At 37.7% G+C, this 18,394-nt stretch overlaps 1 protein-coding gene across 2 annotated transcripts in view; it reads right to left on the bottom strand.

The window, feature by feature from the left end:
* Positions 1 to 18,394, bottom strand: part of tom1l2a (target of myb1 like 2 membrane trafficking protein a) — a 42,715-nt gene that overhangs the window by 18,974 nt on the left and 5,347 nt on the right. For both annotated transcript variants that reach the window (XM_073842936.1, XM_073842944.1), the window contains exons 2-8: positions 11,072 to 11,156; positions 7,456 to 7,534; positions 7,040 to 7,189; positions 4,234 to 4,368; positions 3,978 to 4,139; positions 2,123 to 2,239; positions 85 to 218 (exon numbers count right to left, since the gene is read on the bottom strand). In XM_073842936.1, the coding sequence (XP_073699037.1) occupies positions 85 to 218; positions 2,123 to 2,239; positions 3,978 to 4,139; positions 4,234 to 4,368; positions 7,040 to 7,189; positions 7,456 to 7,534; positions 11,072 to 11,156 (862 nt within the window). The remainder of the gene's footprint in view (positions 1 to 84; positions 219 to 2,122; positions 2,240 to 3,977; positions 4,140 to 4,233; positions 4,369 to 7,039; positions 7,190 to 7,455; positions 7,535 to 11,071; positions 11,157 to 18,394) is intronic.

Here is an 18,394-nt window from a genome sequence, read left to right as displayed (position 1 = left end):
GCCTGAACTGACTGCGGAGACATCAAGTCAGAGCTTCCTCTGTGAGCTGTCAGATAAAGGCTGAGGGAGGGAAACTTTTTTCACCTCTCGAAGCGCAGGAAGATGTTGTTTAAATCATCGTTGACGTGTAGCAGCTCTTCGGTGACCTCTTCGTTAGACACACGAGAGATGAGCTCCACTACCCTGTGCTGCATGGCTCGACACGTCCTGTTCAGCTCCTGACACACAAGATGCAGTTCAGCTTTGACATTATTAAAACATTAAGCGTTCAAACCCCATTCAAAAGTTTACATACACTTGGTTCTTGATACTGTGTTGTTACCTGAATGATCCACAACTGTTGTTTTTTTGTTTAGTGATAGCTGTTCATGAGTCCCTTGTTTGTCCAGAACAGCCGCCTGCTGTTCTTCAGAAAAATCCTTCAGGTCCCACAAATTACTTGGTTTTCCGGCAACTGAGGGACTCATATGTAACTATTACAGAAGGTTCAAACACTCACTGATGCTCCAGAAGGAAACACAATGCATTTAGAGCTAGGGTAAATTTAACTTATTTTGTCTTCTGAGAAACATAGAAGTAAAAAAAGTACACATCTTCATTTTGTTCAAAAGTTTTCATCCCCTTCTGGAGCATCAGTGAGTGTTTGAACCTTCTGTAATAGTTGCATATGAGTCCCTCAGTTGTCCTCGGTGTGAAAACATGGATCCCAAAATCATACAGTCATTGTTGGAAAGGGCTTTTTTTTTGTGGGACCTAAAATATTTTTCTGAAGAACAGCAGGCAGTTTAAACAAAACAAAAAATTACAAAACAAAACAAAACAAAACAAAAAACAGCTGTGGATCATTCATTGGTAACAACACAGTATTAAGAATCAAGGGGATGTAAACTTCTGAATTAGGTTCATTTGTATAACTTATTTAACTATTATTTTCTCTTGTGGACTATATGTAAACATCTTTTATGTAAAATATCTTATACAGGTCATTAGTGTTGGGAGTAATGCATTGAATCAGATTACTTTTTCCAAGTTACTAGTAAAGTAACGCATTACTTTTCTAATTTACAAGAAAATATCTGAGTTACTTATTCAAATCTATTACTTATTTAAATCTTATTTATTGATTAAAATCGGGAGTAAGATGTTACTTTAGTTAAAAAGTAAATATGAACGTTTATTAATTGATCTCACTCATGAAAAAACAGATTCAGTATTCAGTAAAATGTTGAAATATCAAATAAAAAATTCAAATTAATTAAGGATTTAAAAAGGTAGAAGAAAAAAAAGGCTGTTTTTCCATATTTGAAATGTTGAAAAAGAAGAAATAAAAATTAGACAGGTCATTTTTTTTCCTGTTAGAACTGTTAAAAATCAAAAATAAGATTAAATGAAAGAAAGAAAGAAAGAAAGATAGATAAATAATGTAATAAAATAAAATGCAGTTCCTTAAAATGAATAAAAACAGTGAAATGCAACTCAGAATATATGACGCAAACCTGCAATAATTAAATGTTAAATAATGCAAATATCATAATTAGTTACTTTTTTAGGGAGTAATGCAATATTGTAATGCATTACTTTTAAAAGTAACTTTCCCTAACACTGCAGGTCAGTACTAAATAAACCATCTAAAAACAACATGTAACATTTTGTATGATTTCACTTATTTTGGTAAAATAATGAACATTTTGTAGATTCTGAAAGGGGGATGCAAACTTTTGATCTCAACTGTAACATACAAATCTATATAAAAGCTCAGATTCACAAACAGGTGCTTGTCTGCTTTAAAAAAAACTGTGCTTATACACCCTCTTGTGGTGATGTTTAGATTCAAAACATCTGGATTATCCATTATGTCCATTTGCCACCTTTATTTTAGAGTTGAGTATAAGGAAGATGGGAATTTTTGGGGTGGAGAAAGAAGAAATGGACGTTGCATGCTGGATTAGAACCCACATAGTCAATATGAGCACCACTGCTCAATATGCCTGAGCACTTACGCTAACTTCTAGCCCACAGGTCTATCGTATTTGTGTTTGACAGCCTAACTGTAAACATATGGCATCATTTATACGCATATTCTCTGTCTAAAGGATTTGAGTGTGGTGGGAGACTCTCAGACCTGGAGTAGTTCGAGATCAGAGGCGTCTTCTTGGCCGGGCACCATCTCTGTCAGCATTTCTGACATCACTTTAACATTCCCACGCACAACGTCCAGCTCACTTCTCAGCCTTGCGATCTGTACACACAAACAAAACACTTCCGAATAAGAAGAAAAAAAATGGAAATGAACACAGGGATCATTTTAGAGAGCACAGAAATTGTGGACATGAATTGGAAGTAGCGATAATACTCTAAAAGATCTATTAATGTTACTTATTTGGGACTAAACATAATTTGTGGCCAGTTTTAACCTTAATTACAATAAATTACACTGCTGTTCAAAAGTTGGAATCAGTAAGATGTTGAATGTTTTTTTAAAGAAGTCTGTTATTCTCATCATGTTCTATTTATTTGATTAAAAAAAAACAGACAAAGTAAACATTATTGTAATTTAAAATAGCAGTTCTCTATATTCATATGCTTTAAAATATAATTTATTCCAGTGATGCAAAGAAGATTTTTCAGCATCATTACTGCAGTTTTCAGTGTCACATGATCCTTCAGAAATAATTCTAATATGTTGATTTATTATCATTGTTGGCAACAGTTGTGCTGCTTAATAACTTTTTTTGGAACCTGTGATACTTTTTTTCAAAATTCTTTGAAAAGAACAGAATTGATTGAAAATAGAAATATTTTCCAACAATGTAAGTCTTTACTATCACTTTTTATCAATTTAACACATCCCTGCTGAACAAAAGTATTCATTTCATTCAAAGAAAGAAAAAAATTAAAAAAAAAAATTAAGGACCCTAAACTTTGAACAGTAGTGTATATTGTTACAAAAGATTTAAATTTGAAATAAATGCTGTTCTCTTTAATGTTTTATTTATCCTGAAATAATCCTGAAAAAATATTGGAGATTCCAAGATTGATAATAAATCAGCATATTAGAATGATTTCTGAAGGATCATGTGACACTGAAGACTGGAGTAATGATGCTGAAAATTCAGCTTTGCATCACAGGAATGAATTATATTTTAAAGTATATTCAAATAAAAAAGCACTATTTTAAAGTGCAATAATATTTCACAAAATTAGTGTTTTTTTCTGTACTTTTAATCAAATAAACTCAGCCTTGATGAGCAGAAAAGACTTTAAAAGACCTTAAAAATCTCTGATCCTGAACTTTCGAACAACAGTGTATATATTATTGCTATGATTTAAGCAGAAATGCAATGTACGCTACTGCTCAAAGGTTTAGTGTCAGTGAGGTTTTTTTTTTTATGTTTTTGAGTCTCTTATGCTTACCAAGGCTGCAGTTATGTGATTAAAAATACAGTGAAAAAGTAAACTATTATTACACTTTAAAATAACTGCTTCCTATGTGAACATATTGTTACATTTAATTTATTTCTGTGATACAAAGCAGAATTTTCAGCATTATTACTTTAGCCTTCAGTGTCACAAGAACCTTTAGAAATCATTCTAACATGCTGATTTTAGCAAAAAAAAAAAAAAAAATGTATATATATATATATATATATATATATATATATATATATATATATAAATATTTTTGGAGGAAATTGAGAATATTTTCTAGAATTTTACTGAATCAAAAGTTTAATCAAACAGCATTTATTTAAAACCAATAATAAAAAAAAAAAATAAAAAAAAAATTGTCACTTTTGATCAATTAAAAGAAAATCCAATCTTTTGCAGGGAAGACTTTGAAAATGTTTCAGATTAAGCTTATTTCGATAACATTGTTCACAATAAATCGCATGCCGCTAATTGTTTTTGAAACAGATTTTCAACACATTTCATCTTAGCACTGAATGTAGCAAAGTCAATTCTGAGGTGAGTGTGACCTGCTCTGGGTTTGCTGTGATGGGTCCCGATACAGTTGGGATCTGAGCGGGGTTGAAGTCAGCTGTTGCAGCAGCTGCGGGTTTAGGAGCCGCCTGAGACTCTGTGTTGGGCTGCACGGGCGCTCTGTACTTGTGTGTGCCTGGATCTACCTCTGGGACTCCCTAGAATCACACAAGAGAAGATGCAGTAAAATAAATAAAAACAGATATGCAAGAGCCCAATGCTTAAACCCTGTGAGTGTTGCATGTTCCTCACCCGCTGTGGAGTGTGGATGGGTGACAAAGCGTCCAGGTCTGCCATGGGGAACTCAATTCCTTTCCTCTTCAGCTCCTCGTAAATGTGCACAACTCCAGTGAGGTCTGGGCTACTCCTGAACGCATCTGCCCAAGCCTGAATCAAAACACATGACAGAGAGAGATGACTGGGTAACGCAGCGAGTTAGATGAGAACGTTTTTACAAGACTGTTGGAAGTTTGTATAAGACAAGATGTAGTTGTAGTTAATTCGTCAAAGAATTTCTGCAAAGATATTTGACAAGTTAAAAATCGAGACTCAGTTATACATTCTAAAAAAGAAAAAAAATATATCGCCCAGCCCTAGTTGTGGGGAAGAATTAAGTAATACTTGACTATATTCCCTTGTTTTAGCTTGTTGTCTTTAAATAATTTTAAGTCATCTTAAAGGGGTCATCAGATGCCTATTTTCCACAAGTTGAAATGACTCTTTAGGGTCTTAATGAGAAGTCTATAACATACTTTGGTTGAAATTTCTCAATGGAAGGGTAAAAAACACTCTATTTACCATGTCAAAATTAGCCCTTTTCAGAGTGAGCCATTCTGTTGCATGTTCCTTTAAATGCTAATGAGCTCTGATCACTGTGTGCCTCTCTGACGTGGGATGACAAGCCTTAATATTTACTTAAGCTGAATTTAGCCTTGTTTAGCTGTGAAACTTGCTAATTAGCACATTAATAAGAAACACCATTTGCAAAGATGCATAAAAAACCCTCATACTAACTTCAGCTGTGGATGAAGCTGCATCACGAATGATTTGCACGAACATAGATGCATATGTAGATTGGGATCGGCGCTTTCCTTTCAAAAATGAAAGTAACGTTAATCCTCTGCATCTTTAGCGGCGCAGATGTCGGGAGTAAATGACTACTGTCATGTTCATTATTAAATCAAACAACAGAACGCCTCAATCGCTCAATCTGAGACATTCTTGTCTTCCCCTGCACCTGAGTCACACAATGGACTGCTTCAGCTCGGTGAGGGTGGGTCTAAGGTCATGTCAATCAACTGTCATGGGTGTGGCCTCTGTCTGTGTGACGTCACACCGACAAGAAGCTGACAATGACCTGATTTTAAAAAGAGGATATTACTTTTAAAGATTAAAAAAATATCACTGGGTGGATTTTTATCAGTGTAGGGTGGTTGTGTACACAAACTGCCAACACACATTATTGTTCAAATAACATGTAAAAGTGAGTTTTGCATCCAATGACCCCTTCAAGGCACTACATTTGAAGTTTGCTGAGGCCCCCTATCAGGCCCTAGACCCCTGGTTGAGGAACATTAGGTTAGAAAATGGTCAGAAAATTTGTCAGAAACAATGTTCTGGACCATGGGAATACACTTGCGGTCCAAAAGTGGGTAATTTGCTCTCGGAAGGCCCTGAAAATGTAGTTACAATAAAATTAATAAAAATTAATTCAATGTGAAATGCAAGAGACAACTAAATGCAGTTATGCCCTGTATACCATCAAGGAAACTGTTAGCGGTCTACTTTAAACTGAGTCAATCTGATTCTGTAATGGCTTTCAGTCAACTAGAATTAATGCAATTGCAAGCTGCCTCACAGACTCAGTCCATCAGACCTAGTTTCCAGCTCCACTAAAAGCGCGCACAATGCACCTATTCTGAATAAAAATGCTCAAAATGCAGTAGCGGCCATCAGCAGTGGTTTCTTAAAGAAGTTCATTTCCAGAATGAAAATTTCATGATAATTTACTTAACCCCATGTCATCCATGATGTTCATGTCTTTCTTTATTCAGTCGTAAGGAAATGTGAGCATTTGTGGTTAAAAAGTACATACATCAGTGTTGTTTCTGACAACCATCTTAGATTTAGTCTTAGTCTTTTGGACTAAAATGCTTCTTAGTTTTAGTCAAATTTTAGTCACTTCTATATGTGATAGTTTTAGTCCAATTTTAGTCGACGAAAAGTCAAAAAGGTTTTAGTCTAGTTTTAGTCAAAAAAAGGGAAAAAAGTAGTCTTTTAACAAATTAATGTAGGTCAGTAAGTATTTTGCTGTTGGGTAGTGTCACTTATAAGTTCTGAAAATAGCAGATCCATAGTTCAACACAATGTGAGCTTCCGGATCGACTATTTTCACCAATAATTACAATAATGAAGGAATGTTTTAGAACATAAAAGACAAACAAGGATGGAATGCTAAAACGGCTTGCCATACTAGTATAGCAAAGAGTATTTAATGCTAAAACGGCTTGCCATAGCGTCAGATACTTTAAGTTTTAATTGGCATGCACAATAAGCAGAAATGTCATGCATTTTAAACGTCTGACGGACCACCCACTAACATTTTCGTCTATTCTCGTCTCGTCAACGAAAACTCACACACGTCTCGTCATGTTTTAGTCATCAATGAGCCATTTTTATCTCGTCATCGTCTCGTTATCGTCATGAAAAAAAGTGGCGTCAACGAAATGATTTCGTCATCGTCGACGAAAACAACACTGACATACATTCGTATTTTTCTTAGAAAATGACCAATAGTTTGAGCCCTGGTGTGTAGAGCACTTTGAAGCCGCATTGAAACTGCAATTTGGACCTTCAACCCTTTGATCCCCATTGAAGTCCACTATGGAGAAAAATCCTAAAAGTTTTTATCAAAAATCTTTTTTTTGTGACTGAAAATGACATGAGGGTGAATAAATCAGGAAATTTTCATTCTGGAAGCAAACAAACTCTTTAAGGTCATTAAAGTTGAGGAAGGAGGAAGTTTGTAATCTGGGTTTGGCCATTCGCCTCAGTTCACCTGAATCAGTGACAGCACTTTGTCCTGTACGATAGCGGGAGGGTTGTTCTTCGGAGTGATGATCTTCACCAAGACACCTTCGATGAAATCTCTGTTAGCGACGTGGACGTGAAAACGATGGCCGCAGTTTTTCACGCAAGTCTCCAGCACCTAGAAAAGACAATAAGATTATCAATTATTTAGACTAGTGGAAACTCCCAAATGACCACAACAAAACAGCACTTCCAACTAACAGGGGCATTATGCATTCAAATACCTTATTCAAATGTCAAAATAGCCTGGCCTGGAGGCGGAGTACAAAGTACTGAGTCATCATTAACTTAAGGAAGCAAAGCATCAGACTAAACAACAGATTTTGCTCCTCAACCTTCATTTATGACATGAACTGAGGGATTGTCCAGCACACTGTCACTCACGGTTAGAGCCAGCATCACTTCACGGAAGTTCCTGTTGCCGTTGAGTCTCTTTTTCACCGCACGCATGGCATCTTTGGGCCTGTGGAGGCACACAGTGAAGATAATGACAGCTTAAAGGCCCATTCTCACCAAGAATGATACACACCAACAAATATTAAAGGGATAGTTCACCTAAAAATGAAAATTCTGTCATTAATTACTCACACTTATGTCATTACTATCCTGTAAGACAATGTTCTTGCAGGGTCAGACTCAAAAAGCTCTCAGATTTTATCAAAAATATCTTAATTTGTGTTCTAAAGATGAATGAAGGACTTACAGGTTTGGAATGACATGAGGGTGAGTATTTAATCATATAATTTTCATTTTTGGATGAACTTTCCCTTAAAAAAATCTCTATTGAAGTAGCTGTAAAACATAATAACCATTTTGTGTGGTATTGCTCAAACTTAGGGTTAGGGATTTGAACAAACCCCTAAAAGTAGCTACTGGGAAAAGCTGTTGCTGTGCATCATAGACGTTTCTGTGTTGTTTATTTCAGCATGACTAGGATTGGCCAATCAGTATGCAGGATAATAACTATCCATTTTATAACATACTATTTAGCAGAGCACTCTGTGAGCTCAGGATAGCAATTAAAAGACTTAATTTGACTAGAAAACCAGAGCGTCACTACTGAACGCCCTCTTACAAACACACTGTAATTGAGAGACAGGAAGTTCATCAGCTTCAAGCTTTGTTTTTTCCCCATGGTAGGATCAAAGCTCTCATGTTGTCTTTTTATAAGCTTTTATACGCAAGAAAAACAACATCAGCTACTGGTTGAAAGCTGAACTCAAAATACAGAAAATTTTACTGTAAAAGTCAATAGGAGAAATTATGCTCAATATTGCAGTTACCGCCTTAATCTGGATGTTTTCACCCAAGGTGGCACCATTTTGTTTTTGTAAGCGTCAACAATGTACCAGTTCTAATGCCATTGCAAAAGTTTGAGCAAAGCATGCAAACTGTTTTGTCTTCGGCTGCACAGACAAGCACAGAACGCTATTTAGAGTCCCAGCCTCAGAGGAGACAAGAGAGCATTGAATTTATTGATTTATTTACTGTATATTACACTGCTGCCTCACGGATCTAATATAAACATGTGATTGTTTCCCAACTGTTTAACTTCACAGACATAACCAACTCTTTTTGTAACTCGTGTATTTTTAACATAACCTTGTGTGTATTTGACAGTTTAAGCGCAATAGGACTTGAAAGAGAACTTTGTTTAGTACTCGTTTAGTAGAACTGTATACGTACTTCGGATGTGTGCACTCAGAAAACCCTATATCAGAAATTTCAACTAATATGGTATAAAAGACATGATTTCAGCATCATAGACATGATAAATAAAACCAAACAGACGTTTTTAGCAGAGTATCTGAGGTACGAGCTGCAAAGTCCTATTCTGGAAAAGGGGGTGAAGAGCAGCAGCTTATTTGCATTTAAAAAGACATGCACAAAAAAACTGTGCGTTTCTGCTTCCACTCAAAATAGGCATTTTCAAAATGATATAATGAATCATTTGTGGGGGATTTTGAGGTGAATCATCACAGACATTCTGGGAGTTTTATATTACATATTGTAAAAAGGGGTGTTGCTTCACTGCCATTCACAAATCCTCTTTTGTGGCCTCGTGGGATGGTAAAATGTTAATCAGATGTGGATCTCACTGGAATTAGTTGGTCTGGTTACGTTTCACCTACTTTTTTATGAATAATTTATTCAGATTCTTTCCACATACTGTTTTACGCCTACTTGATATTAGGGAAGTATGAGATTTCAGATATAGCCATCATGAGCAGAAAAGTCAAACAGAGAGGAGGAACTACAGTAATACTTTCTTGCATTATGGGAAGTACAAAATGGCAGAAGTGAAAATACTGGCAAATGGCAATTTAAATACTGAATACCTGAAGGTATTTTCTATCATAATTATAGCCTAATAGCCTCACAAATTCCAACTGTATGCTTAGTCTGGTATAATTTGCTAAGGGGTGTTTATGTAAATAATTGAATACATAATAAAAACAGGGGAGATTGTTTAAATTCTTGAAAACACCCACAAGTTTGAATGCAACAGGAAAAAACCCCAGCCCAAACAGAGTAGAGCACAACAGAGTACTGTGTTCCCTTACACAGAACAGAGACAAGCCTGTAGTGCCAGTTTGACGACAATGCGTGTGAGACAAAAAGAGAGAGTGAAGAATCGTATGGAGCAGAAACTGCACCGTGACTCTGTGCAAAGCGTTAATCTTCTTGGGTGATCCAATCACAAGTGTTTAGCAGCCAAGGCACATTAGAATTTATAAGCAGCTCAAATGTGTCTCCGGAGACCACTTGTGAATAGTTTTCATTTACAAGTATAGCATCCTAAAGAATCCTGAAAACAAACATTTCATAGTATCCCCAGAAATATGAAGAAGCACAATGGTTTTCAACATTTATAATCAGAATAATCAGAAAAATCCTTCGGGTCCCACAAATTCTTTGGCTTTTCAGCATTTTTGCATATTTGAACCCTTTCCAACAATGACTGTATGATTTTGAGAACCACTGAGGACAACCGAGGGACTCTGAAAAAAATGATGCATTAAAGGATAACTATTGACAAAATGCAACCTGGGCTGTTTTTTTTTTTTTTTATTGTAAATGAGACAAACTTATATCTAAAAGCATAATTACGACAAACGAGCCGTTTTTGAGATTGACCGTGCTTTCGTTTTGTGGTTAATGGCCGTTGAATGGGAGTACTAGGGGCATAACTTTGAGCGCATCAAAATCGATATTTTTACAACACTAAGAAGGCTCGACACACCATTAAACTTTGCTCAAAGTATCGCCTGGGTCTCTACACATGAACTCGAGCATTGAGAACATTGTTTGTGTACACAGAGTTTACTAAAAAGAAAGTTTTTGAACAACTCACTTTCACTGTTTGGGTTTCCGCTCGCAGCCATCTTGCCAGTCAAGAAGTGTCGATCTCCGAATGCGAATGAATGGACTCCATAGGACGAAATATTAGGCTTATATGAGGCTCTTTTTACAACTAGAAGGTTACTATTGTTTTCCACTTGCGACAAAACAATGAATTAGCCGTGCATTTAAATGGAAATATGCTTTATCCATCCTCGCATTCGGAGATCGACACTTCTTGACGGCAAGATGGCTGCGAGCGGAAACTCAAACAGTGAAAGTGAGTTGTTCAAAAACTTTCTTTTTAGTAAACTCTGTGTACACAAACAATGTTCTCAATGCTCGAGTTCATGAAAGTCAGTTGTTCTGGACCATACTGATTTTCATTGTATGGACAAAACTAGTTAAAAAATCATCTTTAAAATATATTCCCCTGTGTTCTGCATAAGAAAGAAAGTAGAGGTTTTATGCTTAATGTCAGCTCTAAACAATGCCAGGAGGGACTGTGAGAACCCATTAGTGATGGAGCACAATGCTACGACAGCACATTCCCAGTCAGTCTGCTCTTCAGACGGCTCAGTGTCTTACTGAATGAGTCAGTGAGAGTCGCTGTGAGTCATCAGCAGGCGTTGTGTGTGTTTGTGTGCTGGTCTCTCACCCTTCCTCGGTCTCATTAATGATGTCACAGATCTCCATGTTGAGTGTCCAGTCTTCATTCTGCAGGGAGCCATCTGTGGCTTTTTCTGTGAGAAACAAATCACACGCAGATCAGCAGGCCGTCTCAATTGCTGACACAAACAAACATGCACAAGACAAAACACTTAATCCTAGTTGCTCAACATACATCGAAACAAACTCATTTGTGAGTTCCAGCCACATGACCACTTCTGAAACTGTGTCCCAAACTTTCTGAATTTTCCTGAACGCACTTCCAGCTAATTCAGACTTTTAAATATAGCTGCAAGCTTTGATTCCCAGGGTTTGAGTGCTTAAGGCATTTAAGCATATAAGGGAAAAGACATTACATATTATTTAGCAAAGCTGTACACACCTAAATCAATGATTAAAAACACATTTTTGGCAAATCCACGTAATTTACCATAGAAATATGATGTTTTTAGCTTTTACGACTGGTATAGTGCCAGCTGCAGTCCAAACCCCTGAAAGGTTTTGAGATTAAGTGAAAAACCTAGTACTAGTTCGCAAAAGTATGTTTTTTACATCTTATCAATCATTTAACAAAAAATTTGATTGACAGCAGGGGTTCTTGAGGCAAAGTTGTCTGAAATGAAGAGTTCCATTGTATGATCCAAATATTGTGCACTCGTTTATGCTGTTGAAAAATGCATTTTCGCCCTCCAGTGGCTGATTTCTTTCAAATTTCTCTCAGACCTTTGGGCCTGTGAGTCGAACAGGCCCACCTAGTTTTGTTCTGATTAGCGTCCATTAAACTTGTCTAACAGGTGCTTAAATTTCATTGGCCAATGGCGGCCATGTTTTTTGGAGATACGCAAATGTCCTTGTAGACACTTGTAGCACTTCGGACCAAGACTTTGTTGATAGGAAAAATGTTTCCGCAGTTATAGCCATTTTTATTCCCTGTGACTTAAGACTGAGCTCTTACATAAGTGTTCCGAGTTTGGTGAAGAGATCTCATTCCGTTCAGGAGTTCTAGACATTTTTCTAAAACTGTCCCTGCCCCTTTCGAGCGTTTTGGCATCCCTTTGCGACAGTGAGTTGAAGGTTTTAATTATTTATTATTTATTCACTCTCCAGAGAACCTTTCTGCACTGGTTAGGTTCCGATCGGGTGAAAAACCTAGGACTAGTTCGGAAAAGTAGTTTTTTTTTCAAAAAGTGCGAAAAATGAATTTGATTCCAACGACATAAGGCACTTAGGCCTGCGACTGATAGTTTAGGAGTTATGAGTGATTTCGTACTTTTGAGTGTGGTAGCGCCCCCATCAGGCCGATTGGGACAAGCCTTGGTCATGTTTTAAGTGGTGTCCCATCCCTCCAAGTTTTAAGTCTCTACGATTTACTGTTTGGTCTGCACGATCAGTTTTACAGTTACAACAGGGTTTCAGTGCTACGCGCTTGAGCCACTAATAAAAACCTCTCTATGATACTAAAGTAAAATTTGAGATGCAACTTTCAGTTACTCCCTATCACTGTGAGAGAAGATCAGCGTCTAGCAGAAGAGATTTCAGCTTTACAGCCGTCCATCTGCGAGGAGGCTTGACCTGAACTGACCAGGCCTGGATTATGACTAAATTGTCAGATGTAAATTTTCTCACTGCCACAGTAGCACAGATAAGGTTTTAAGTCCAACCCTAAAATGTTCTTTTGGTAGAAAAGACGCAATTTCTTCACTGGCAGGACTGCAGGTTTCACTAGCAGGTGTTTCAGAATTATTTAAACATTTACAGTTAGGAAGAGTGTGACGAAATAAGATCTAGTGTCACAATCTGTTGCAATTAGGTGTTAAGTAACACGGGTGTGACTGCTGTACATAAGAGCTTGCAGCTAAAATGTTCTTTGACATCTCTGTGTCGCCACAGAGGAGAGGAAAAAAAAATGGTTTTATTGAGGATGTACACTTGAGTGAGATTTCTTTGTCTCAACACTGCTTTCCCGGTGAGTGACTCAGGATAAGGGTGGGGACCAACGACGAAAGAGAGCAAAGATGAAGTGAGCGAGAGGATGACGTGCTCACAATCTGACCATCTGCCTTTAAACCTCATCCCAAACTGTTTCCTGTACCCTGCATAGTGCTAAAAAAATTGTGCTGAGAGTTTTACCATCGAACACACAAATACAATCTGCAAACTTTTTTGGCAATTTCTATACTGATTTTAAAGGAAAATCCATGAAATTCTTTTATACAGATAAAATGAAATTAGGAGCACTCCCTTTTAGAGAGTGCTCCTAATTTCAGCTTATCATCTCTATAAAAGACACCCATCCACAGAAGAAATCAATCAATCAATCAATCAGACTCCAAACTCTCCATCATGGACAAGACCAAAGAGCTGTCCAAGGTTGTCGGGGACAAGATTGTAGACCTACACAAGGCTGGAACGGCCTACAAGACCATCGCCAAGCAGCTTGTTGAGAAGGTGACAACAGTTGGTGCGATTATTTGCAAATGGAATAAACACGAAATAACTGACAGTTTCCCTCGGTCTGGGGTTCCATGCAAGATCTCCCCTCGTGGAGTTTCAATGATCATGAGAACGGTGAGGAATCAGCCCAGAACTACACGGGAGGATCTTGTCAAAGAACTGAAGGCAGCTAGGACCCTAGCGCCTGTAAGGCTCATGAAAGCACATGTACAGGCCTCTCTGAGGTGTGCCAATGAACATCTGAATGATTCAGAGGAGAACTGGGTGAAAGTGTTGTGGTCAGATAAGAGCAAACTGGAGCTCTTTGGCATTAACTCAACTCACCGTGTTTAAAGGAGGAATGCTGCCTATGACCCCAAGAACACCATCCCCACGTCAAACATGGAGGTGGAAACATTATGCTTTTGGGGGTGTTTTTCTGCTTAGGGGGACAGGACAACTGCACCGCAAAATTGGGTTGTTGTTGGGTATTCCAGCATGACAATGACCCAAAACACACGGCCAAGGCAACTAAAGAGTGGGTCAAGAAGAAGCACATTAAGGTCCTGGAGTGGCCTAGTCAGTCTCCAGACCTTAATCCCATTAAAAAAAAATCTGTTGGGAGCTGAAGATTCAAGTTGCCAAATGTCAGCCTCAAAACTGCAAAGAGGTGTGGGACAGAACCCCACCTGAGATGTGTGCAACTCGGTGGCCAACTACAAGAAACGTCTGACCACTGTGATTGCCAACAAAGGTAAACCTACCATTTAAATTATAGACTGATCATTTCTTTGTCAGTGGGCAAACATACAAAATCAGATTGGGATCAAATTATTATTTTTTTCCTTGCTATGGTTAGTATACCATTTCAGGTTGACCCTAAATGTAACAACACATAACATCACCATATTTGGACAATGAGGTCAAAATAAAATGAGCCTATATTGGTGAACTATATAGCTGAACCAATGTGTCTATTCAAAGCATCAACAAAATTCTTGCTAAGTGCACTAAGACCGCTGACATCAGAATAACATGAAAAGTCCTCACTGCCGAAAAATGGAAAATACATGTTAAAAGTTTAAAAGACAATATGTGCAATGCTAAATACAACTTCATGTAAAGCATATGTGTGGGGAAAAAAAAATGGAAAATTCCTTCATATTATAACTGTACACTGGGCACCAATGAACATCTGTATAAACATCAGAAATACACACCGAAACTTCTGTTCATCAAGATTTAGTCAAATGTGTTTCTGCAAATCTACATTTAGGTAATATGCATAAAAAATGTACCTAGACTGTAGCTTCCGAGTTTGACTATATTTGAGTCACTATAGGGTGGCTGACCACAGATGTGTGCTTTGGCCAAAGTGAAACACCAAAACCAAATGTAGAGCATGCAACAGTTCGACATGTAGATTTTATCTCCATATCTATACTATGTTCAAAACTACAAAAGATGCTTTGGTGGACATAAGTGACTTCTTTGGATGCAAAAGATCCTCTTCAGGGAATGGGTGCCATCAGAATTACAGTCCAAACAGCTGATAAGCATTACAATAATCCACAAGCAATGCACGCAATTCCAGTCCATCAATGAATGTCTTGTAAAGTGAAAAGCTGCACGTTTGTAAAAAACAAATCCATCATTACATGGAGTCCATAATACTTAATAATCCTTTCTACAGCGAAAAATAGCCACTTCCCTGTTGTCCTCTCACATCAAAATCCACTGACATTTTTGTTTTGAACTGTTTTGGACTATTTATGCTTGGGAACAAAAGTGCTTGACCTTTGCATATTTCTCTCCTGATTCAGACAAGATGACCTTTTCATTAGAGAAAGCACATTTTTGGAAGTTAAAAAAGTCTTTATGGTGGATTTAACTGATGACTGGCATCGTGTGGATTATTGTAAAGTTGTTAATCAGCTGTTTGGACTCTCATTCTGATGGCACCCATTCACTGCAGAGGATCCAAGTGATGTAATGCTAAATTTCTCCAAATCTCTTCCCATGAAGAAACAAAACTACTCCTTTAAAACACATAAAAATTTATGAGTTGCCTCAAATACACAGACTATGCCAAAGTGTCTTTTACAACTGGTCCAAACCTCTCATCAATCCACAGGGCTGGACATCAGCTGGACAGTGCCAGCAAACTTTCACTCAACAAACTGGGAAGTGTCTGGAGCATAACACCACTTTCACGGCTGGGTGAGGCCTCTTCCTGTAGTCTGCAGAGCCGCAGGAAAGACTTCATGCCTTATTCATACCCCTGAGCTGCTCTTCTATCAAACTGACAGATGTGACAGGGCGGAGAGAAGACTGCTGCTACTGTCTGCTTGCCTACCAGACACAAGAGCAGAGTTCGTACCGGCACTCTTCTTCCACTCCTGTCCTACAGCATGTTTGCTTCACCTGTAGGCTGGCTGGGAGTCATTTTGTTAAGGAGACATGAGCTGCAAAGGCTGCGGTCTCAGCATGAGAGTGCATACAGGAAAGAGGAAGAGCACTTGACTAAACAAAATAGGAAAGCTATACAGTACAGCAACAGGCTGATATCTCAATATTTGGGCATTTTGAGATAAAATAGCCTAATTGTGTCACGCCACTCTCTCATGAATGCGTGTACAACAGTAAGTGGAAGCAAAAGATTACAGTTTATGAAGTTTTAAATATGGATATTTTTCTCAGACAAACTCATCGATTCACTTCAGAAGGCTTTTTTTATGATAGATGGATGCACTTTATTGGACTTCAAAATCTCAACACCCATTCACTACCATTATAAAGATTGGAAAAGCCTGGACATTTTGTTAATATAACTCCAGTTGTATTCATCTTAAAAAAAAAAGAATAAAGTCTTATACACCAAGGATGGCTTGAGGGTGAGTAAATCATGGAGTAATTTTCATTTTTGGTTGAACTATCCCTTTAGGAACAAGACGGAGGATAAAATATTTGTTTGCTGCAAACAGCATTACGCCACAAATGCTGTCAACTTGGCTTCACTTGCACTGAACCCAAAATATTCCCTAACCCAACCAAGCAACTTCTTATGGAAAATCCTCCAGTAATCTCCTCAAGAAGATTTGTGGAATGTAAGACAGAAGGCGAAGTAAACGAACAAGAGCAAGAAAAACATAATAAAAAAAACTGGACAATACTTTGTGCTGGAAAATGTTAGACAGGTAGAGAAAGCAAGCGGAAAACAGGCGAGACACATGGCTGAGTACAGCCTTGCGGTGAGAGACAGCGAGTGCTTAGCCCAGCTGGCCCAACACCGGGTGCTGAGGCGCTGGACTGGATCACGTGGACTCAGGCAGTCAGCAGGCCGTACCAACCTCTGCCAAACACCACATGGCCATACAATCACACACATCAACCAAACCTATATACATCAGTGCTCACTGCTTCCTAATGTTCATCAGTGGTGCAGCTGTAGCTGCTGAATATACAGAGCAATCATGACCAAATGACTCTTGACTCCTAATGAGCTGATTCTTTTTTAATGAACTGGTCAACAAGACCTGACTTGAATCGGATTTCACATAAAAGATGTTTACATACAGTCTGCAAAAGAAAATATTAGTTGAATTTATAAAAATGACCCTGTTCAAAAGTTTATATACACTTGATTCTTAATACTGTGTTGTTACCTGAATTATCCACAGCTGTGTTTTTGTTTTTTTGCTAAGTGATAGTTGTTCATGAGTCTCTTGTTTGTCCTGAACAGTTAAACTGTCCACTGTTCTTCAGAACAAAAGTTCTTTGGTTTTTCAGCATTTCTGTGTATTTGAGCCCTTTCCAACAATGACTGCATGATTTTGACATCCATCTTTTCACACTGAGGGACTCATATGCAACTATTACAGAAGGTTCAAACTCTCACTGATGCTCCAGAAGGAAAAACTATGCATTAAGAGCCAGGGGTGAAAACTTTTGAACAGAATGAGGATGTGTACATTATTTTTATTTTGCCTAAATATCATATATTTATTTTATTTAGTACTGCCCTTCAGAAGCTATAGAAGATAGTTACACATTCCGCAGAAGACAACATAAGTTACATTTACCTTGATCTTCAAATTCAGGCTCTTAATGCATTGTTTTGTCTTTCTGGAGCACCAGTGAGCGTTTGAACCTTCTGTAATAGTGAGTAGATTAACTGTTCAGGACAAACAAGGGACTCATGAACAACTATCACTAAACAACAGCTGTGGATCATTCAGGTAACAACACAGTGTTAAGAATCAAGTGTATGTAAAGTTTTGAAAAGGGTAATTTTTATATTTGTAACTATTATTTTCACATGTGGACTACATGTAAACATCTTTTATGTGACATATCTTATTCAGGTCAGTACTAAACAAAAAATTACCTGTAATTTGTATGATCCCTCTTATTTTGGTAAAATAATTAATGTTTTGCAGATTCTGCAAGGTGTATTTAAACTTCTGCCCTCAACGGTATTAAAAAATACATATGTAAACATATTTTATTTTGGTTATTAAGCCCTGCAATGGACCAGCCAGAGTTGGCCGCCAGCGAGATATTTTAGTAATGCTAAACACTTAGCAAACACTTCAGATTCCAAAGCTACTTATGTGGAGCCTCATTAAGTCCTTGTCTGCGATTTCCTTCCTTAAAAGTTCACGCCTCGGTGGGCCAGTTTCAGTCCTGAATAACGTCCACTTTGGTGTGAGAGGAGGGGACCCAACACTTTTGCCATCATCCTTTAATCTCTCTGAGGACAAACACTATAATCTTGTTGTCGCCACATTAACAAAGCGACCTTACAGAACACGCTACAGCTCAAACTGACAACAAGACATGCCTGAGGAAACTATTTCAAGTGACCTCAAAGGTACCA

The sequence above is a fragment of the Garra rufa genome, chromosome 1 (genome assembly GCF_049309525.1).
Source record: "Garra rufa chromosome 1, GarRuf1.0, whole genome shotgun sequence".
NCBI lineage: Eukaryota > Metazoa > Chordata > Actinopteri > Cypriniformes > Cyprinidae > Garra > Garra rufa.
Note: the sequence above shows the minus strand (reverse complement) of the source record. Positions and strands in the feature narration are given on the sequence as shown.